Here is a 24,192-nt window from a genome sequence, read left to right as displayed (position 1 = left end):
TTATATCTGTGCCACGTGTACAAACATCACTCTTCAGCACCGATAAAGTGTGTAAGAGATTTGGTTATGTGGTTAAGACCACCGATGAGTTGGGGGGAGAGTCCCATAGGATAAGAAAGTGACATCTGCAAGGAAAGCGATGATTAAGGGTAACAGTTTGAGATTTCTGCACAGTTTATTGGTGCGAACCTTGATTTAACATACCTGAAACGTGGACAGTGCTATAATACGTGTGACCCCTCATAGCGCTATAATGTAGTTATACAAGGAGCGTCTGTGGAATTATTTGGAGAGACAGGTAGCCGTATGAAAGAACGTGCATGTGAGGCGGACTGAAAGTCGACGCTATACGAAGGGTCTTGAAGTAAGATGGGGATATCGGAAGAATGAGTACATGAATTACGATAGCTTTGGTTATGGAGATTAGAGGAATTTTGTTGCGACCGCTTTGGACTAGCCTAAGGACAATGCGTCGTGGACAGTTAGATATCTGACTTTTTAATATTACTTTCGTATCTGGCCAGCAAACTCTTAACATCTCAGGTAACTTAAAGGGCCACATTTATTTTCTGGTGCAGAAGTTGCCGAGCAGGAGTCGTTGGCGTTCTGGCAGGTGGAGCAGGATTTTACCTACGCTGCGAAAGTCCTCAAGCGTCTGGAGACTTCACTCACCTCCCTCGTCTCCCACACCCAGCGCTACAACTGCATCACGTGCATCCCCGTCATCGGCGAAACCTGTAAATTGTAAGGACACCAGTGCATTACAATCCCTTTTGGTGATCGTAGTCTATACTCTCTCTCTCTCTCTCTCTCTCTTTGGTATGTGAGGATATAGGATAGCCATCGGATTTCGAAAGCACGCTTTTTTAGTGAGCATACCTTGTCTACGTTAAACTGTATTTGCTTGATTTGTGTGGATACATGGTAATCTTGTTCAAAGGATTCCAGAGGCTTGAACAACGTGTGGATGGTTGTGTAGCTCACTGCACTGGGCATGCTGCTGATACTTCTTCCGCTTTCATACTTCCTACCTATCCCATTTTTTGGTGGGCATAAGGGATTAGATGACAATGATGATGATGATGTTAATGATGATAATTATAGTGCACTGAGTTTTCTGTAATATATATTTTCTGATTTGGCAAATATTTCTATTTCAGTTAGAATTTGGTGATCATATTTTTCTACACCCATGTTCGTCCACCTTAATATAATTCACTACAATAACCCCTTAAAGAAATGTTGTACTAACTAGTCGATTTCTTTCAGTCTTGGAGAGACTTTACGAAATTTAATGGTTATCATTATCCTTTATAAATCCTTCCATTATTATAGTAGTCTGAGGTTAATAAAAAACACTGCAGTACCACGAAAAATAAGGTAAAAAAGATCCCCTAGATGAGCAAAAAAATTCCCATATTACCCATCCCTGGTCTCAACTCACATGCAGAGACAAAAGTTCGCCTGGTGCTGCAGTGCGCCTCTTGCACAATTAGAGTATGTCCTCCACTTGCATTATATTAAATTGAATGTTCTATGGCCAGAGGGACACATCAAACTTAGCTCAGCTTCGGAATATGAGCCAACAGAGGATAATGAGATGTAGAAAAGGTGAAGTATAATGCGATCATTTTGTCCACGACTGCCTTCACCTTTTTACCCCACTAGATCTGAGAAGCGCTGCGGATCGGGTGAGTGTATCAGACGGGAAAGATTCTGCGACGGCGGGACTGACTGCAGAGACGGTAGCGATGAGAACCCAACGGAGTGTACGAAGGTCAGGATCAGCTATATGCCTTTCTGTTTATTCTGTGATAGCATAACGAGAGAGAGAGAGAAAATGTGACGAACTTTGTCTGTTTATATTTGTTTCTTTAAGAGTTTTTCTTTTTCTCAGTGATTAAGTATATGTGCCACAATCAAATTCCTGTCTGTGTTTGGTTGCTCGTGCCCTATCCCTCCCTTTTTTTTTTTTTTTCAGTTTATCTCCTTTATGTCTTGGATAAAGATACTATTTTCCCTTATTTATTTCCTTACATATTTTACTCAACATGTGTTCATCTGGCCCCATTGCTGTGCATGTGTTCGACAATTTTTCTCAGTATTATTTCCAAATGCATTTCTCACCTTGCACTCCAAAAGCATTTCACATTTGCACGTGTTACCTGCATGTATTTTATGTATTCTAATTCATCATTCTCTGTAGTTTGCTCCTCTTCCCCACTGCCCCATGGCGTATTAGGTTCCTTTTGTCCAGTGACGGAGAGATCAGTTGAGGTCTGAACTATGCATTGAACCTCATCAAAGAGATCTTCGCCTTTTTAGTGGTTCTTGATAAGGCAGGTGTCAGAATCGTGAGGGTGTGGAGTTCAAATCACGAAGCTTTTTTGAATACATGATAAGCTGATGTCCGATGTAGCTGACAAAAATATCTGGCTTTCACATAAATTACTTGTCTCGAGAATGGTTAACAGAAATACGATGTGGTTATTTAGGAATGGAATATTGGCTGTGAATTTTTGATTGTTGGTGTTCCCAGCCGGATTGTTGATGGTGGTTACATGATTTCCGAATGGCTAATTTGTAAACTTTAAAGTGGAGTATGTGACTTTAACTCTGACAATGTGGTAAAGGCTTCGAATCACTACGGAAGTAGTATTAATCTTTTTCCATCACTTCTTTCCTTTAAGGTCCATTTTTTCATCGTACAACTAAAATTTCAATTACATATTATTTTTATATTTTTTATAATGGCATACCTAGCTGAGATAAGGAAGAGACGCTATGGATATTTCGAAACTGACAAGAGTAAGTTCCAAGCCATCAGTAGGTCCATGGCGCCCCAGTCAGTCTACCTGTGTCAGTAGGTCCATGGCGTCCCAGTCAGTCTACATGTATCAGTTTATTTTTATATATGTTCGAGTAAGTCTGTGATGCTCCAATTAGTCTTCTTGTGTAAGTGTATCCAGCCCGTCTGCCTGCCAGTGGTCCCATCACTCTACCTATGCCTGTAGTTAAAGTGAGTTTACCTGTGTCCATGGGTCCTGTCCTATGTCCGTAGGTTCAGTACAGTAAGTCTACCTGTGTCCGTTGATTCAGTAAGTCTATCTGTGTCCATAGGCCCAGTCAGTCAACCTGTAACCGTAGGTCCAATCACTCTACCTGTGTGCAGCTGACCCACCCTTTCATTTCTTCAGGAGTGCGGGGACGAGCAGTACCAGTGTAGGAGTGAGGTAAGGTGCATCCCCTCGTCCTACAGGTGTGATGGACTGGTGGATTGTGTAGGCGGAGAAGACGAAGCTTACTGTACCTCCAACTCCACGCATACCACCACCGAAGCTCCTCGTAAGGTGTGTTGTTTACTTACACCAGATTATCCATCCATTCATTTACAGCCATCTCTCTACCTATCTGTCTATTTAGCTGTCTATATCGCTCTATCTATATATCTACCTATTTATCATCTATCCATCTATCTCTCTGCCTGTCTATCCTCCTATATATCTATTTCGACCTATCTATCTATCTGTCTGTGTTGACCTTTATGTCTGTCTATCTATCATATCTATCTTTTTCTACCTATCTATTAATCTATCTCTTTATCTATATCTATCTATCTATCCTTCTGTCTATCAAATACTTATTATCTCTTATCTACATCTGCCTATCAACCTATGTCTCTAGCTAGCTAGCTAGCTGTGTATCTACGAGAATTTGTTTGTCTAAATATCTATCTGGATCTATCGGTCAATCTATCAACCAATCTATTTGTTTTTAAATATCTATATAGATTTATCGACCTATGTATCTATATATCATTGTTTATCTATCTATATCTATGTTTCTCATAGACTTACCATTCTACCTGTTAATCTGTCCATATGTGTCCTAGTGCAAGATGCCGGATATCAGAGGTCATCCACACTTGCAGCCATGAAAACTTCTTGAAATCTCTGTCGTTATTCATTACACTTCCCTTTCGCTATATAAGACATCATCTCTCACGTATTCTTCTATTGTATTCCTCCGTTTTATGCTGTGCCCAACTTTTCTTAATCGCCTATTACTTTTGCTTCCATAAATCCTCTTGCTAACATTCATTACCTTTTTGTCACTTTGTTAAAGCCACAACATTTCCTCCCGTTGAAGTACCTATGTTTCACCAATCCCCAAGTGCAAAATAAGTAAATAAGCAGATAAATAAATGTGTACATAGATATATAACGCAAACTTCCCTCGCTGCACCTGAGGAAGCAAGTAAAGGTAAGATGCCACGATAGGGCATTGTTGTGGTCTAGCACCACATGTAATTGGTCTTCTTTCTCTATACATTTTTACCTGTTTAGTAATACGCCAGGTGTATGAGCGCAACGTGAGCCTATCTCTCTGTTGTTGTTCTGATCACCTGCGGTTAAACGTTTTCTGCATTCAAGCTCTTACTCCTATAGCACCCACTTCTCAGAAGGCATATTATCATTGCTCCTCCTCACACCCCACCCGCAATCCTAACCTGCATTCATTTCTACGTCCCCCACACTCATTCCTGCATGCCTAACACGTTATTTATTGGTGGACATATTGAGCAAACCTTCACTGCATTCAAACCGCTAATCCAACAACACTCAGTTTCACAGAATGTACTTTCCTCTCCTTTTTCCAGCCTATCCCATCCTTTCCTTTGCTCACCTTTACTCCTTTCCCTCCTTTTTTACTGTTTCAAGTCGTAAGGCAAGTCACGTAGTCAACGAACACGCTTGTTATCTGCATGCCTTAGTGTCCTAGGAAACTATATTTCAACTTTAGCATGGCATATTACTCTGGTAAATATTTTGCTGGAAAAATAAAAATGTAAAAATAAACATCATTGAGTAGTACCAATTGAGACTCAGATGATAATCTGATGATATTTCAATGACCGGGCAAATGGTGACAATAATCTCCTTTGCAACAAAAAGGGACTTCATATTATGTAACATGTCGGGCTTGCTTATCGATTCTTTGCAAGTCTAGTGGATATCAGACATGGGGCCGAAGCCGGCTTTGGCTTCGGCGTCATGAAACCATGGTTTCTAGGTCACAGCTTAGGCTTCGGCTTTGTAGCTTTCCAAGAGCTTGAGCTTCAGCTTCGAAGTCAAGAGGCTGGCTTTAGCCCCAGCTGCTGGCTACATACACGTAGCCACTGCGGGGGCAGGAGGGGCAGTTTGCCCGCCCCCCCTGGGAAATTTTGGGGGAAATGCTGAAAGGGATTTTTGGCATAGTTCTTGTATGACAATACAGTTTTCCTGTTTTACCACTAGTATATTAAAGAACATTATATCTCCAAAAATATTTATGTGGGAACAATAATTTCCTTTGAAATTGAAAATTGGACTAAATATTATAAAACCCTTGAGAAAAAATGACCAGTTATAACTTAACAATTTCCCCGGTCACCTTAGCTTATGTGGTTAATATTAGAGCTCTAATGATGTTTTGCACTTGAATCCTCGTGAGGTGTAAAAATAGCCTTGCTGTCCCCTCAGCCACATCCTCTCACCCTGTAGCCAGTTGCAAACAAACACTACACAATTATTGTTACAAACAGCTGAAACAAGCAGAATTTTTGAAGACTGCATGAAGCCATTTTGATCACGTCAAACTACATTTGAGAAGGTAAGCAGATATAAATGTGTGTGCCAGGGGCCTCGTTTGAGTGGACAGGGGGACGTGTCCCCCCCACTTTTGGGGGCTTGGGGGACAGAGTATCTTTTGTCACCCCCACTTTTCTAGGTGAGAATTTTCGGGATGAATAGCTTTACGCCGTTTTCCTTTTTTTCCTTAATGGAAAAATTCTTTCTGTACAGTACAGTACAGGTGATGTGAAAATCATTCCCTGCTGAGCGGGGAAGGTCGAGTGGTCACTGAGTCAAGGATTAAGAGAGGAGTCAAGGATTAAGAGAGATCAATCCCACCAGATGTATTTACTTCGGTCAGTCTTGACGTATGCACCACCCCTGATGCTTGAGCCAATGAGAATCAAACTAAAAGAATGAGTAGTGGAAAACAGAATTTCTATTGGCCACCACCACAGCAGTAGTACAAAACAGATTACCAGACTGGGGGTGGGTGCAGCAGCGAATTTTAATTTACACATGTGCTAAGTGGAGAGAGAGAGAGAGAGAGAGAGAGAGAGAGAGAGAGAGAGAGAGAGAGAAGGGGAAATAATCCCCGAGTTAGACCTCATCAGATCATATAGCCCTGTTAGGGTCACAGGAGAGCGCCACCCCTCTCAGCACAGCAGCCACCGGACGCGGCGCGAATTCGGAACCTGACGATTACGAGCCCAACACCCTACCACTGAGCTACCGCGCTCCCAGAGAGAGAGAGAGAGAGAGAGAACCGCTAAGGAAAATGGAAAAATAGAGATATTATCACGAATGTGGGAAGGTGTGTGTTCGGGACACTCACGCCAGATCGCAGGTTTTCATTGGCCTATCCATTCCGCCATTTTTCTTCCAGCAGCCAATCAAAATACAAGGTTTAGTTCCGAATATAAACAGATAGTATGGACACCATTGCCTCTCGTATGGTAGGTGTCATGCCGATGCTTGGTATATTTCATCATAATTTCGTAGGTTATTACGCAAAATAGCTGTACTTCCTTATATGTAGAGAGATAAAGTCTATCTATCTATCTATAGCCCGACGCCCTAATCCCGCAAAGGGTGGCCGCAGACAAAACGCCTCCAAGTCACTCTGTCACCCACCATTTGACTCCCCTCCCCCCAACTCACCCCCCCCTCCCTCATATACCTCTCAACTCCATCCCTCCACCTCAAAAAGACAAATCCTGCTTAAAGACAGCAGGTAAATGATGCGCTAACAGTATAGTGTGACAGTGTTTTTTTCAGTACTGAAAGTGCACAAGAAATTTGTGGTACTGAGGGAAAAAAAAAAAAAAAACGGGTTTGAGGTAGAACGGACAGAAGTTAGCATGCATATATCGATAATAATGACATCTACGAGACTGACCATGATGACCAATCGTAATAGTGACAAGATGTCTGCTGTGGAACCTCCAGTGCCTTCTAAATTACTGCTGGTGTTTCCTTTTGCTTTCTAATGAAAGGGGAGACCTCCGGTAACATAACAGAGTGTTTTTACATATTCTCCTCTGAAAGGATTATTAACTGTTTGCTTAAACTTACGTCAAGAAAGCTGTGAAAATGTGGAGAAAAGATAGTTTTTCTTTAAGACATTGCAACAAATGCGACAGTAATGATGTAAATTTATTTCTGATGACATAAAGCATCAAATCTAGGAAAATTGGGGGTTACATATATTTGGAGGAAATATTCCAAGTGTTTGCCCTCCCTGGCAAAAATTCTGGACACGCCACTGGCTGGCTATTAGAGCCAGAAAATCGTTACCGGAACAATATGTTTACAACGTGTGGGACAGTGGAAACAATGCTTCTTAATCCTGCTGGAAGAGGATCTTAATGTGAATAGGTCTAGTATGTAATGGGATAAGCAGGATTTGTCTTTTTGAATGTTTTCATGGCCTCGGCTTCGGCTTCACGACTTTCCACAGGCTTCGGCGTCGCTTCGGCTTCATGACTTTTGAAGGACTTCGGCTTCGAAGCCAAAGATCTGACATCAGCCCCATGTCTGGTGGATACACGTAAAATTAAGACCCAATTACTGCTACAGCTTAAGTGTGTGTGAAGAAGATACTCTTCTAAATAAGAAGGAAGGAAAGAATGTTTAAAACCTGAGATAAATGGAAGGCATTATTACTTGCCTATTGTAAGTCTCATCACCTTAAGTACCATATCCATAAGTTAGCGGGAGGGTGAGAATGAGAAGATCAAAAATGAAGTGAAGAGGTAGAGTGGAGAAGTAAGGGTTACTTGGAGTGGCTGGAGGAAGTGCTGGTGGGATGTGATGGAAAGCTCTGAGGCGTTTCTGTTGCGGCCATCATGGGTAGCTTCTTACTTACTGATGTGCCTCTGTTCGTCTGGTAGCGATACAGAACTAATCTTATCGTTACACGGGTCTCGCTTAAGCTGAAGAAAGCGATCTGGAGGTAGCAAGAATTATTTTTAAAAATCAGCGAAAGGCTTCAGAAAGATGTATAAGGTTCCCTGAAGAAAAGAAGTGAGCCAAGAGGAGGAAGAAGAAAGAAAAAAAATAATGAAACATGAGGAAAGGGTGGTGCATCAAGGTCAAGAGATGTATGGTTGCTGAATAGGGGAAATAACTTTTTTATTTATTTATTCATTTATTCCTTTCAAAGACTGCGACGTTAGGCAATTTTTAGATAAACAAATGGACATATAGACAGATAGGTAGACAGATGGACAGGGAAGAAGACTGAAAGGTTAACAGACAGACTACAGAGTAATAAACACGTAGGACAAGGGTGTAACAGAAATAGTGGTAACCAAGGAGCGGATGTAAGTGTGGGAGTCCCGCCTCACACCTGGCCAGAAAAAATAATCATATCTCAAGTTAGATAACATGCGATGCCGGATACAAACACCACCTGCTTTTCGAAGTCCCCATCCAAGTGTTTAACGCTCCTAGAATCCAACACTTATGAATTATTCAGCGTGTCACGGAAGGAAAACACTGACATATGAGAGATTGGGGAATTCTAAACAAAAAATGCCATGTCAACAGTGGTCTAAATCGCAACAGTAAGAAAGCTGCAGTTGTTCACAGTCTTATGGGCGGCTTATGAGGGAGACGATTTTCACTTAAAAGACCGTCAGCAACTACTCCATAACGACTAAGATTTCGACCCACGTTGATATGACATTTTCTACTCAGAATTTCCTCATTAATCATTTCCCGGAGTTACGTCCTTTCCGCCCGAGACACCCTGTATAATTAGAAGTCTTGACCCTTAAACATCCAAGACCATTAGAGTCAAGTAGGTGTGTAACGCCACATTAGTAATAAGCAGAGACTACAGGCACAGATGAGATTCCTATTAGGTTACTGGCTGAGTACAGAAAAGGAGAAAATCGGAAGCTCAGCTAAATTTACTTCTAGTTGATGTTTTTGTTCAGTAAACTGTCTGTCTAACCGCGCTAAACCCATCAATAACAGGCAAGCAATCACCCCTGTATGGTCGTCCCATGTAATGAACTGATGTTCCCTTGCGGCAGACAGCACCTTACCACAGCGAGGCTCTGGGAAGAATGTGGAGATTTTGTTCCTGGATGGACGACGCATTTTTATCTCTCTACCCAGTTAACAAGGACACTATAGTAGACCACATCACCCCCTTATTTGGTTATATGATTACCGTTCAGCGTTGTAAGTGGTTTCCTTGATTGCAGGAAAACATTAGGCTTGTCACTCAGTGTAGATCCACCTGAAATGAAAAGAAGAGTACTAAAAAGTGACAGAAAATACAGGAGAAATGGGAAGAGAGAAGGACACACACACACACACACACACACACACACACACACACACACACACACACACACACACACACACACACACACACACACACACACACACACACACACACACACACACTCACACACACATACAAATGATAAATGAGAAGGAAGAAGTAGGCAGCACTACATTCAGTGAGTGGAGGAAGGTGGCTACTACGTAATGATTTTATCTACAGGGATAAGCTACTTGCACTAAATGAAGAAAGTGTAGGAAAGTTGAAATTTACCATCATCCTACAACATTTCCGGCATAATAGCCAGCGGGAAAATTAAAGACAGACACAGTGAAAGAATAAACAATAAGTTCAACTGAAAGACAGAGGAGGAAATAACGTGTTATTGTATTACAAGTTAAACATTTCTGATGAAAATAATTACAGAATACGGTTGAGTATGTCGATTCTTGGTGAAATACAGAAAATTGTCTAAAAGAGTGTCAAATGTATCTGCAGTTTTAGCACTATCGATAATTTTTAGCTGATTATTCAAATTTCTCGCTCTTCATTTTTTCAAAGAAATTCTTTTGGACAGTTATTATTATTCTTTTTTCGAGGCTATGGGTATGAGAGTAATGCGTATTTAATTAATTATTGGGGGAAGCAGCCTAGGTATATAGATAGATAGAATAATGATGATGATGAAAATGACGATGATGATGATGGTTTGCTCGGAGAACTCTTTGAATTAGAACGTTTTCACACCCATACCCACCAACCAACAATATCCATCTTCAAAGGTTGTATTCCCGCCCTTCCACACCAGCTTTCATTGTATTAGTCCGCTCCACTCACTCCTCCCCAGTCGCCACACCCACCTCTGCAATAATGGGGTGAATAACATTAGCTCCTTCTATCCAATGACTTATTTTCTTATTAAAACTGCAGCCAAGAGACGATTTTATTCTGCTTCGAAACAACTCGTAGTACTAACGGGATTAAACGGATCCATATCTAACCCTGGCACTTCGACCAATCTCTTTAAGTAGAGTGGTGTTAGCAATAATGCAGTATGGAAGATGCCATTCAAGTGAAAAAAAGAACCGCCTAGACTGGGTGGAAGAGGGACACAGGTTAGAACTCTCTCTCTCTCTCTCTCTTTCTCTTTCTAACGTTTCAGCTTATGTAGAACCCACTTTCTGTGCATTCCGAAACGTTAGAGAAAAAGATTTCAGTCTCTCTCTCTCTCTCTCTCTCTCTCACCCAACAATTCCTCTCGCCTCAATGAACTATCTACTGCCTAGGATACAGGCCAGGCACACAACGCCCATATTTTGCGCTGTACTTCTTCCCTGCACTCGATCACCCAAGGATGTAGAGGGACGCCTGCATGTGGTCCTCCAACTTAACCCAGTGGCTTCTTAGTCCTCCTTTACATTTTACTTCAGCAGATCACGGACGATTACACCAGGGGAAAAATGACAAAAGAAATATTGAGTCAAGACTATAATTTTAACCCATGACAGATAATTATACCGAGCTCAGAGAAACGCAGACAAAGACTTAACTTAGTAAAATGACTTCTTTATTTAATATTAGATGAGTTTTTATTACTGAAGGGCTTAGATATGGATATATTTATCTTTCCCAGTTCGAAAAGTCTCCTCCATCCAAAAAAAAAAAAAAAACAGGAAATAAAAAATAGATACTGTATGAAAGTATCTATCTACCTGTCTATTGCCAGACGCCATAATCCAGTAAGGGGTACCCATTTGACTTTGAGTTATTTGTTTTACGGGGAGGGACACTAACCCTCCACCAACCCACTTTCTGACACGTAGGGAGCACGTATTGTTTGGTTATATGGTTACTACCCAATGTTGTAAATGGTTTCTTGGTTTACAGGAAACCATCTGGCTTGTCACTCAGTGCAAAAGCCACCTGTAAAGGATAGAAAAGCAATATGAAGTGACAGGAAAGATGGGAGAAATAGGATGAGAGAAGGGCAGGCCCAGAAAAAGAATGATAAAGGCTAAGGAAGAAGTAGGCAGCACTACATCAAGTGAGTGGATAGAAAGCATAAAATAACAGAGGACGACATCTTTGTAAAGGGATAATGAAGAGGTTATTGAGGGATACGTAAAACTCCTGTTCGAGAAGCTTTCTGTCAATTATTATTATTATTATTATTATTATTATTATTATTAGAAGTAGTAGTAGTAGTAGTAGCAGTAGTAGTGGTAGTAGCAGTAGTAGTAGTAGCAGTAGTAAAGGTCAGTAGTAGTGGCAGTAGTTCTTAATAATGATAATAACAATAATAATAATAATAATGATTACAATACTACTACTACTACTACTACTAATAATAATAATAACAACTAGAACTCTGAAATTGTTGAAGTAATATTCAAATAACTCCACATTGCAGATGAAAATACTTTTATCATTACAGATCTACTGTTAAGGGACTTTTGGCATGGCTCAAAATTCTTTACGGATTTTGACCTGTGACCTGGCAATCAAGATCAATGTCATTCGTACTATGGAAATTATGTTTGCTCATGACTCTCCACATTTCCACCGAGTTTTGTCAAAATCGGCCAAATACTTTCCAATTTAGCACTTTCAGGCATGAGGCGGCCATTTTGATTTTCCTCATTATCTCAAAGGCTATTACTTTTGTTAGATCTCAGTATCAATACCCAGGTGCACTAGTATATGTTGACAACTACATGCTGGAACATTCATTTTCAAAGCAATCGATTCTGTAGTTTTTGCTGCGCAGGAGAGCAAAATTTGAAAAAAAAAAAAAAATCACATAGGGCGCTAGTGCGGCGCTAGTGCTGGGAAGAAAAAAAAAACTTGTTGCAAAAGAGGTCTGCAACCAAGCTAGATCACTCCCGAATATTTCACGCCTCCATCTCGAACGGTTTTGGGATACCAGCCTTCTAGATCTCCCCCCTCCCCCCCACACAAAAAATATATACAATATCACTAAGAACTCCAGAGAAAGTGGAGTCCAAAACAATAATAATAATACGGAAATAATAACAATAATAATTTTGTATTATTATCATCATCATCAGCAGCAGCAGCATCATGATCATCATTAATATAGAAGTGGCAATGATTAGAAAGATGTGTAATGCGTCCTTGAATGCGAAGCCTAGGGGTACTATAAAGGAAGACTGGGACTGGAGTGTATTGGTGCTGTCACGAGAAGTGGTAGATTGATATGGTTTGGGCATGTGGAGGGGATGGAGGATGGAAATTGGGTGCGGAAAGTGAGAAGTATTAACGTGGGGGTAGAGTTGCGAGAGGCAGACCGAAAAAGACCTGGGACGAGATCACTGAGTGAGACCTCAGGGATGAAATACTGAGTAGGGAGGGTGCCAGAGAACGAGAAGCGTGGAGAGCCACCATTAGGTGTCCAAGACCGACGCATGCAAGTGTTCGAACCTTTATAAACAATACGATTGTTATTATTATCATTATTTTTATTAAAAACTCCACATTCTCTGGAGTTCTTATTGTATATATATATATATATATTTGATGGGGGGGAGATCTAGAAGGCTGGCATTCCAAGATCGTTCGAGATAGAGACTTGAAATTTTCAAGAGTGATGTATCATGGTTGCAAGCTTCTTGTGGCACTAGAAAATTATTCCTAGCACCAGCGTCCACGCTAGCACCCTCTGTGCTATTATTTCAGTTTTTTCTCTCCTGCCCAGCAAAAACTACAGAACTGATACCTGTACAAACGTTCCAGTATGTAGTCGTCAATATATACTAGTTCACCTGGGCATTGATACTGAGATCCAACAAGTACTTTTTGAAATATTGAGGAAAACCAAAATGGCCGCCTCGTGCCTGAAAGTGCTAAATCGGAAATTATTGGGCCGATATTTACCACACTCGATGGAAATGTTGTGGGACATGAGTGAACATGATTTCCATAGTATGAATGACTTTGACCTTGATATCAAGGTCACAGGTCAAAATCCCTAAAAAAAAATGTTTTACCAAGTCCCCCAATACTACGTCAGCAGTGATAAAAGTATTTTCATCTGGAATGTGGAGTTTTTTTAATATTGCTTCAGCTATTTCAGAATTCTAGTTATTATTACTATTATTATTATTATTATTATTATTATTATTGTGGAGAGAATGGAGAATGAAAGACTGACTAAGAGGGTGTATGTAGGTGAGGTGGAGGGAGGGAGAGGGAGGGGTAGACCGAGGATGAGGTGGAGGGATGGAGTTGAGAGGTATATGAGGGAGGGGGGGGTGACTTGGAGGGAAGGGAGTCAAATGGTGGGTGACAGAGTGACTTGGAGGCGTTTTGTCTGCGGCCACCCTTTGCGGGATTAGGGCGTCGGGCTATAGATAGATAGATAGATTATTATTACTGTCTGGTTGAAGGGAGCATGCAAAAGACGTCACGGTACTGAATGCAACATGCTTATCTCCTACAGTTCAGAGGACCTCACTTACGTAAAAATAGGAAAAAATCGACTGGAAGAGCAAGGAAAAAAAAAAAAAACGAAGATCCCACCCAAGTGATAACGTTGGTTATCATTCTCTCTCTCTCTCTCTCTCTCTAGACTGACAAACAGTCCCTTGTGGTGGTATTTTCCTGGGCTGACAGGTGTTCATTGGGGGCATTCCAATAAGGTAAAACATCCGCCGACATCATGACTACAAGTGTCGGCAGCTACGTTTATCTTGTATCCTGTTTATCCTCTCTCTCTCTCTCTCTCTCTCTCTCTCTCTCTCTCTCTCTCTTCACTTATTCTGAGTATCCTACTTCATACATTACAAAATCCTCAGTTGTCTTCCATATCCTCTTGTACTCTCATTTTTTCGTCGATTTCTCTCATCGTTTCGTTCGACATAAATTCATACATGGTTTATGGAATTATTATATATCTCTCTTCCGAACTTTCATCCCTTTCTTTTCTCCTTTCTTTTTCTTCTACCATAAAGTTTATTCTCTTTTCTCCCCTCCCTTCTCATTTTCCCATTCTTAGTGTCCTCTCATTTTATTCTTATCTAGTTTCTGTTTCCCCTGTTTCTCATGATCTTTCTTTCCTTTCATGTACTGCTTCCTTAGTTTCATTTGGAATTTCACTTCACTTCTGTTATGTTTTCCTCTGTTCTTTCTTAGTTTTGGTACTTCATCTGACTCGTCTCTCTGCTTTTCTTTTCGAGTTCCTCCTTTTCTATCCGCGTTTTTAATCCTTCTTCCATTTCCTCCGAGTTTCTTTCCACCTTTTTTCTCTTTGTTGAGACATTTTTATAGTATTTTTCCCCCAATTGCCTTATGTTTTCCCTTGTGTTCTTCTTCACTTCTACTTTCTCGGTTTCTCTAGCTTCCTCTATCGCTTTTGCTGTTGCAATTATTCCTTTGATCTTGCGCTCTTTCACCTCTTTGCTTTTCTACTTTTATCATTCTGTTCCTGCTTATTTTCCCTCGCTGCCCCTTTCCTATACATACTGTACATCCATTTTTGCAGCTGAGGGAAAAAAACCTAAGGATGATAAAGTACCTAACAAACCGTAACTTGGTGTTCAGCTCTATTGTCCATTCCAGCAACTCTTCCTAACAGAACTCTCCTTCATCTTTCATCTTTCCCATATAGCCATAAATTGTCCTGAATCTTTTACGTACATTCTCTCATAATTCCTTCCCTCTTACTAGTGCACCTAACATCTGTCACATCTCCCTCTTACACTGCATACTCTTTCATTCACATAGACATAGGCCTACTTATTCTTTTTTTCATATCTATCTCGCACGAACACATTTCCATTTCACTCATCCCTGAACAAAACGAAATTCTTATTATCTTACGTAACACAGACAGTGGCTTTTTCACCTACACTCATACATCTCCCTTGAGTCGTAATCCACGTCTCTCACACAAACAACTCTCTCCACCTCATTCGGCAAACTCTGTGACTCCTTCATAAAACTTCTTTCACCTCACCAGTTTCTTGTCTCTCACACACTTTTAGTACTTTCCTTCTCACCCACCTACCCTACCTCTCTCGCACACTGTGCACTGCAGATCTTGATAACTGCACAATCTCCCTCTCTTTTTTCTCCCAGATCCCCTGCCTTCACAATGAGTTCCTATGCGAGACTGGTGAATGTATCAGTGTATATCACCATTGCGATGGGAAGCTAGACTGTGAGGACGGCAGTGACGAGGTTAACTGTCGTACTACCACACCCACCACTCCCGAGGTAAGAAATTGCTATAAAAAAAAAAAAAAAAAAAAAACTAACCTGGTGGCTGGTCTTGCCCACCTCAGTGACAGGTCGGATTCCTGCCTCAGATATGACATGACCCTGGCTTAAGCCAGAAGTGTGGGCAAGCTGTTATTTGTCTACTTTCAGTTTCATTTTGGTTTCTTGTTTAAGTTTTCACATTGTTTCTGGCTGTCCTAGATGTGATGACTTGATATGGATGAAAATGATGGCATCCAGTTAGGAAACGTAGCTTTCAGAGGCAAGTCCATTTTACAAAAGTATCCTTTAAAAGTGGGAACGTGATCGGCCAGCTATACACTCTAAATGGAAATACATTAAATTAATATTCTATTTTTTAATCACTGAAGGACAAGGAAATCTTCTCCCTGTCTTCTTTAGCCATGAGAACTTGACTTTTTGAAGGTCAGGAGCGGAAAACCAACAAGCCCGATTATCGGCTCCAGTGAGTCATCAGCACAAGGAAGAGGTTGTCCTTGTTAATAACGTCATTCTATGCACCAAGAAACTGCATACATATATCTGCCAGTGCGCTTATGTTGATCAGAGATCTTTGCGCCTTCCCTCCCACAAGTGATTATCAAAAGATTCACTCATCAATGCATTTCATGTATCTGATATACAAATTCTGCTGCGTTTCACAGCCTTATTTATGAATGACAAGGTAACACTTCTGAAAGTCATTACTTTAATTAATGTAGCACATCACCCCACGTTCTGCGCTTTTTCCTGCAAATTGGCCTGTATTCTTCCACAGATGTCTTAATTCTTCATCTTACTAATATGTAGTATGATGAAGTGTTTGTTGCTGTGTTAAAACTCTCAACACAGAATAAATATGTAACATCGTGATGGCAATCAGCAAAATCTTGTGTGTCGCTGACCACTAAGCCACACATCATGAGCTGTCAGGGCCAAGAAACGGCTCATGTGACTTACCCATAGCATTGGCTCTGCGACCTTAAAGCTGATCCCTGTCAGTCAAGAATATGGATTCCTGTCCACTCAAAAACTGCCTTTCGGGAGCTTAAGGATGAAAGACGAGGGCCAAAGTGTCTTGGAGAGTAAATTGTTCCCTGTCCTAATATCTAGAGCACTAGCCTACATTGGTTTGGATTCCTCTTACGGTACTGTTCTTGAACTGGTGAACCCACTATGTAGATGCAGTGAAGGGGATTCTAACTGGCTAGACCGATCATTATCTCTTGGAATGCTGTATATAAGTACTTTGCTATGAAATACACCGTTCTTCATTGCTATTTAGTCCTTAAGATATCTCTGGCAGTTGATTATTTAGCTGTAGTGTATGTGTAGCACTTTTTAGGCCTCCACCTCCTATATAGAAACAGCAAGAATGTCTCATATCATTTATCTGCTATCTCTTCTCTGATGGACAGACGTAGATATTTATGACTGCAATGGTCTGTGTTCTTTTTTGATATGGTATGCCTCGCACGAACTACTGGTTTCTATGAAGCCCTCGCATGGCACTGGGAATAAATGTCCATATATCAGTTCAAAGACAAGTGAGCTCTCGAAGTCGGAATAGCAAATCAAACCAAAGTATGTTAGAGGATTTCTGTATCAATAGATGTGGGATCTACTGGCTTCCCTCAAAAGGAGTATGATAAAATTTTAATGTATCCAAATGATACCTACGTACGAATAAAGAAGGTGCATTTGTAGCGAGTAGTGCGTGTTAAAACTGAAGTGTTTCATTGGTTGTGTTGGTACTTGCCAGTCAGGACAGGTTATGAATTGGCAACGAACGAATAAGCGCGAGAGTACAGTTCGCTGCTCACGGATGGACATTTTACCAGAACTAACTTCTTTTGTCTACCGTGGTTATGAATCTTTAACCTGACTCAAAGAACTTGCCGGTCGAAAGGGGAACTGCACTGAACACACACACACACACACACACACACACATACGTACACGCGTGCACGAGCGCGCGATCCCAGAATTATATATATATATATATATATATATATATATATATATATATATATATATATATATATATATATATATATATATATATATATATATATTGTTACGGAACAGAGAAAGATAATGTACACTTTAAGTGAGAATACTAAAAATCACTACTGTCCCGTAAAGTTCCAGGTTCAAAACAAAAAGTTAGGTAAAATTACAAGTTAAAGTTTAATGCTCAAACTAACAACAAAACATTCAGGACTCATAAGGATAATGTAATGGCAAAAAACAGGTTAAATATATGGTTAACTGCAATAGCTTCTATTAACACGAAATTAGCAAGAGTAAATTTATCTAAGTCAGCCCTGATAAAATGAGAAACCACCAAATAATACTCAGTGAATGCCAGATATATTATTACAGATACATAATATTATTAATAAGGGCTTGACAATAAGAACCTCACATGAATTACAAAAACCTCACTAGGCCTACGAATCAACATCTTATGCTATACAGTACAAGAACAAAATGCAATAACACTTATACTCAAATTACACAACTGCTAGATGGTTGGAGACTTCCTGAGCACTCACAATAATAACTGTACAGGGGAGGACAGAGATGTGAACAAAATGAGGAGTAGATCTAAGTGGCAATTAATGTAGAGACTGAGCTCATTATATAGGGGCCGGCAGAGCTTGATACAACTTGTAAGAAGGACGCGCAAATGAAGCCATAGGGGACAAAGAGTTGACAATCCTGCTCTGAACAACAGAAAAAACGACTTACATTACTATGAGGGTAGAAGGGGGGAGTGAGGTAGAACACGCTCGTGATCAAACATGCAGCATACTGTACGTTAGAATTACACAAAGGATGATGAAATCATAGGCTATTTAACACCTCCCCACAAAGAAAAAGAAATTTACAAAGGAAATTTCTTATTACTCTAAAACAATCTGTCTAAAGTCTAGATAAGCAATCTGCAATAACATTTTCTTTCCCCTTGACATGTTGTATGTCTAATGAATACTCCTGAAGAAGTAGACCCCATCTTGTCAGTCTCTGATTTTTATCTTTAAACTTACTAAGGAATTTCAGTGGGTTATGATCGGTATAAATGACTATGGGGTCAAAACCAGAACACAAATAAAATGAAAAATGCTGTAAACCCAAAATCAAGGCCAAAAGCTCTTTCTCAATAGTTGAGTAGTTCTTTTGAGGTGGAGTGAACTTCTTACTGTAATAAGATACAGGGTGTTCAATACCCTGATCATCCTCTTGCAGCAAAACAGCCCCAGCTCCTGTATCACTTGCATCAACAGCCATCTTAAAAGGCTTAGCAAAATTTGGAGTAGCGAGCACTGGCTGACTTAATAGGATAGCTTTAAGTTTGTTGAAAGAGGATTCATAGTTATCGGTCCAGACAAATTTAACTCCCTTTTTCAGTAGGTCTGTAAGTGGTGATACAAGAATTGAAAAGTTAAGAACAAATCTCCTGTAATAACCTACCATTCCCAAAAATCTTTGTAGCTCTTTCCTACTTTTAGGTCTGGGAAGATCACTTATAACCTGAACCTTAGCTGCTGGTGGTGCAACATGTCCATCACCAATTACGTACCCAAGGTACTGAACTTTAGCTTGACCAAACTCACACTTTGATAAATTAGCTACAAGATTAGCCTGAACCAAACGCTCAAGAAATATACTGACATGGCATAGGTGATCTCTCCAGTTGTCACTGAAGATTAATACATCATCAATATAAACAACACACCCTGCCAAACCCTCTGTTACAACATTCATGAGCTTCTGAAATGTGGCTGGTGCATTCTTCATACCATATGGCATTACAGAACATGCAAAAGTCTTTCCTAGTGTTACAAAACATGAGATCTCCCTAGCACGTTCAGTCATAGGTACTTGCCAGTATCCCTTTAACAAATCAAACTTACTTATGTACCTAGCCTTTCCGATCTTGTCTATGCAATCTTCCACGCGAGGGAGAGGGTAAGTGTCTGTTTTGGTCATCTGATTAACACGTCTGTAGTCGATGCAAAGCCGTTGTGACCCACCTGGCTTAGGGACTAGAGTGACAGGAGAACTCCACTCGCTCTGACAGGGCTCAATCATCTTGTGGTCCAACAGGTAGCCAAGCTCCTTCTGGATGAGAGGAACTTTCACTGGGTTCACACGGTAAGGAGGCAATTTAATCGGCTTTGCGTCTCCAACATCGACATCATGCATCAACACAGTGGTTTTTCCTGGAGTAGCACGGAACACTTGCGGGTACTCCCGCATTAATGCCGAAAACTCCTGCCTTTCCTGGGGAGCTAGATGAGAAAGCTTAGTCTGGAGATCATTCATGATATCAGGATTCTTCCCCAAACTATCACTCAGGCTCATACTGCATGGGAGAGCTTCACTTGCAGACTTGGGTGGAACAGCTACAGTGCAGACTGGATTATTTTCGTCCCGCCTGTGATATAACTTTAGCATGTTGATGTGACAAAGTTGCTTGTTCTTTCTACGATCTGGTGTGGCGATGGCATAGTTGACATCACTGAGTTTCTTCTCCACGAAATAAGGACCACTAAACTTGGCTTGAAGAGGTTACCCATGCACCGGTAGCAGAATCAAAACCTGATCTCCTGGCTGAAAGTGGCGTAACCTGGACTTCTTATCATACCAAGTTTTCATCTTCTCCTGAGCAGCTCCTAAATTCTCTCTCGCCAGCTGTAAAGCAGTTGACAGCCGTTCTTTGAACTTCTTCACATACTCCAGCAGGTTGACGTCATCTTCCTCCGACAGCCAGCATTCCTTGAGTAACTTAAGGGGTCCTCTTACTTTATGGCCAAACAGTAGTTCAAAGGGTGAGAAGCCCAGTGATTCATTTGGAGATTCTCTTGCGGCAAACACAACGAATGGAAGACCTTTGTCCCAGTCTTTCTGATGTTCCAAACAGTATTTCTTGAGCATCGATTTGAGTGTTTGATGATATCTCTCCAACGCTCCTTGAGTCTGGGGATGGTAAGCTGAAGACGTGATCTGGGTGATGCCCAACTCTTTCAGAGACTGCTTGAAAACATTTGACATGAAATTACTTCCCCGGTCTGACTGTACCTCCTTGGGCAGACCAAACTTGATGAAGAACCCTAGCATTTCCTTAACCACGTTCTTTGCTGAGATATTTCTAAGTGGAATGGCTTCAGGATAACGAGTAGCCATATCAATCATGGTCAACACATAAGAAATTTCTGAAGAAGTCTTAGGAAGAGGGCCCACAATATCCACCAACACACGGGTGAATGGCGCCTCAAAAGGAGGAATGGGAACTAGAGGTGCAACCTTTTCGGTCTGATTACACTTCCCCACAACTTGACAGGTGTGACAAGACTTACAATACCAGGAAACATCCCTGAAGATACCTGGCCAGTAGAAGTGTTTCAAAATGCGTGCCACAGTCTTCCTCACTCCAAGGTGTCCTGCCAAACTGGAATCATGAGCCACTCTAATGATATCCTGCCTACAAACACGAGGGATGACAACTTGATGTACAACCTCCCATTCACAGTCGGCTGATGCTGTTGGGGGTCTCCACTTCCTCATAAGTACTCCTGACTTTATATAATAACAAGCAGAAGCACCGGCTGACTCTTCCTCACTGTAAGCAGAGTTAGCTAGACCTTTCAACTCAGGGTCAGCAACCTGCAACTCAACCAACTCTTGACGAGACAAATTATCAACACTACAGGGTACTGCCTCATCTGGTGAGTGGTCCAAATTAGCAAGAAAAGTGTCAGCTAGGATAACATCATCATCATCATTATCCTCTAAATCACCAGTAACTTTAGACTTAGCCCTAGTGACAGCACATGCAGGGAACACATCAGGGACATCACAATCCTGGGACGCAGCCACTGGCTTACTAGACAACTGAGGAGCTGGACACACTTGACTTCCACCAATATCATTTCCAAGTAAAAAAGTTACACCTGACATTGGGAGTGTCTCAACCAACCCAACCAAAACGGAACCATTAACAAAACCAGGCTCTAAATTCACTCTGCACAGAGGGACAGAGAAGTAATTATTCCCTACACCTTGTAGGAAATCAGTTTCATCAGAGGAATTAACATTAGAGCCTAGAACACTGGTCAACATAAGGGATTGGCAAGCACCTGTATTACGATATATTTTAACTAATTTCCTGTCATTACTGTCCAGAGGACTGACAAAACCATCAGACAGGAAATTAGCACATGAACTCTTGAGAGTGTCACCCACGTTACTGCTCAAAAGAGGAGCTCCATCATGAGAATTTAAGTTACCCCTCAAAGCAGGTTCAGTTAACTCGGTTAAAGAATTCTGGGAACTCTCAAGGGTGGAGACTAGACCAATTGACTGAATATTTAAAGACTCCTTTTTGTTCACATCACGCTGTCTCCTGAAACATTTCTCCGTAGTATGACCAAGCTTACTACAATAAGTACATTTACGTTTCTGAAATCTAGAGGTGAAGCTGGTATTTACTTCCTGAGAAACATCATCTTTATTCTCTTTCCTGTTACCTGTAGTCTGAGTAGAGGCAACGTACTTACTCTCAGCTTTCCCTTTTTCTTTAGAATATCTCCTGTGAGTGAGAACATATTCATCAGCTAAAACTGCAGCATCAGACAAATTATCTATTCTTCTCTCATCAAGATATAGGCTTACATATTTATTAACACACCTTTTGAAGTCCTCCAGCAAAATCATCTGCTTAAATTTGTCAAAATCAGAATTCACATTCTTAGAATTTAACCACTGCTCTAACAGATCTTCTTTGATATTTGCATACTCAACATGGGATTGCTTATCTTGCTTATAAGTTGTCCTAAATTTTACTCTATAGGCTTCAGGAACAAGTTCATAGGCCTTAAGAATCAAGCTCTTAACTACATCATAATTATCAGATTGATCCTGAGGCAAAGATGCATAAGTTACTTGATCTTTACCGGTGAGAACAGTTTGAAGGAGTACTGGCCAATACTTTTTGGGCCAATTAAAACCTGTAGCTACCCTCTCAAACAACTGAAAATACTTTGTTAAATCAGATTCATTAAAAGGAGAGACAAGTTTAACATTTTTAGCCACATCAAAATCATCAGAGCTAGATGATCCAGTTCCACCTTGTTTCATGCGATACTCATGGTCTGCCTGAAGCCTAGCAAGTTCAATTTGTGCCTGAGCCTGTATTTGTGCCTCCTGAATACGAGCCTGAGACTCCGCCTCCTTAGCCTGAGACTCCGCATCCTTAGCCTGAGACTCAGCCTCCTTAGCACGTGCTTGAAATTCAGCCTCCTTAACACGAGCCTCCTGCAGGGCTAGCTATAACTTGGCTATTTCAATCTGCGTTTGCTCATTTGGAGGAGTTACATTAAACAAGCTTTTATTAATCATGCCAACAATTTGATCTTTAGAATGATGAGAGTGAACTGCAATTCCCAATTGTTGAGCAACAAGCTTAAATTCATTCTTTGTTCTGTTTTCTACATCACACACTGTTTGCACATTTGACAAAAAATCTTTGGCTTCATCAAGTGTAGTAATAGTAGACATCATGAATAAATCATAGTCACAAAATATCAAGCAATATCCTTATGATAATATCCTGAATATCCTGGCGAGGTCGCCAAATTTATGTTACGGAACAGAGAAAGATAATGTACACTTTAAGTGAGAATACTAAAAATCACTACTGTCCCGTAAAGTTCCAGGTTCAAAACAAAAAGTCAGGTAAAATTACAAGTTAAAGTTTAATGCTCAAACTAACAACAAAACATTCAGGACTCATAAGGATAATGTAATGGCAAAAAACAGGTTAAATATATGACTAACTGCAATAGCCTCTATTAACACGAAATTAGCAAGAGTAAATTTATCTAAGTCAGCCCTGATAAAATGAGAAACCACCAAATAATACTCAGTGAATGCAAGATATAGTATTACAGATACAAAATATTATTAATAAGGGCTTGACAATAAGAACCTCACATGAATTACAAAAACCTCACTAGGCCTACAAATCAACACCTTATGCTATACAGTACAAGAACAAAATGCAATAACACTTATACTCAAATTACACAGCTGCTAGATGGTTGGAGACTTCCTGAGCACTCACAAACTGTACAGGGAAGGACAGAGATGTGAACAAAATGAGGAATAGATCTAAGTGGCAATTAATGTAGAGACCGAGCTCATTATATAGGGGCCGGCAGAGCTTGATACAGCTTGTAAGAAGGACGCGCAAATGAAGCCATAGGGGACAAAGAGTTGACAATCCTGCTCTGAACAACAGAAAAAACGACTTACTTTACTATGAGGGTAGAAGGGGGGAGTGAGGTAGAACACGCTCGTGATCAAACATGCAGCATACTGTACGTTAGAATTACACAAAGGATGATGAAATCATAGGCTATGTAACAATATATATATATATAGATAGATAATCATAATGATGGCCAACGAAACCGGCGTGATGACATAAATGATATACTGGTGACGTTTCGGTTTACACATAAACCATCTTCAAAC

The 24,192-nt window shown here is 40.6% G+C and overlaps 1 protein-coding gene across 1 annotated transcript in view; it reads left to right on the top strand.

The window, feature by feature from the left end:
* LOC145413689 (uncharacterized) overlaps positions 1–24,192 on the top strand; it is a 95,206-nt gene that overhangs the window by 6,546 nt on the left and 64,468 nt on the right. Inside the window, exons 3-6 of the mRNA XM_080283344.1 lie at positions 579–744; positions 1,669–1,777; positions 3,198–3,350; positions 15,508–15,645. Coding sequence (XP_080139470.1) covers positions 579–744; positions 1,669–1,777; positions 3,198–3,350; positions 15,508–15,645 — 566 coding nt within the window. The remainder of the gene's footprint in view (positions 1–578; positions 745–1,668; positions 1,778–3,197; positions 3,351–15,507; positions 15,646–24,192) is intronic.

The sequence above is a fragment of the Coenobita brevimanus genome, chromosome 97, assembly GCF_032717465.1.
Source record: "Coenobita brevimanus isolate Jiangsu-jjx chromosome 97, ASM3271746v2, whole genome shotgun sequence".
NCBI lineage: Eukaryota > Metazoa > Arthropoda > Malacostraca > Decapoda > Coenobitidae > Coenobita > Coenobita brevimanus.
This window is presented reverse-complemented; position numbering and strand designations above follow the sequence as displayed.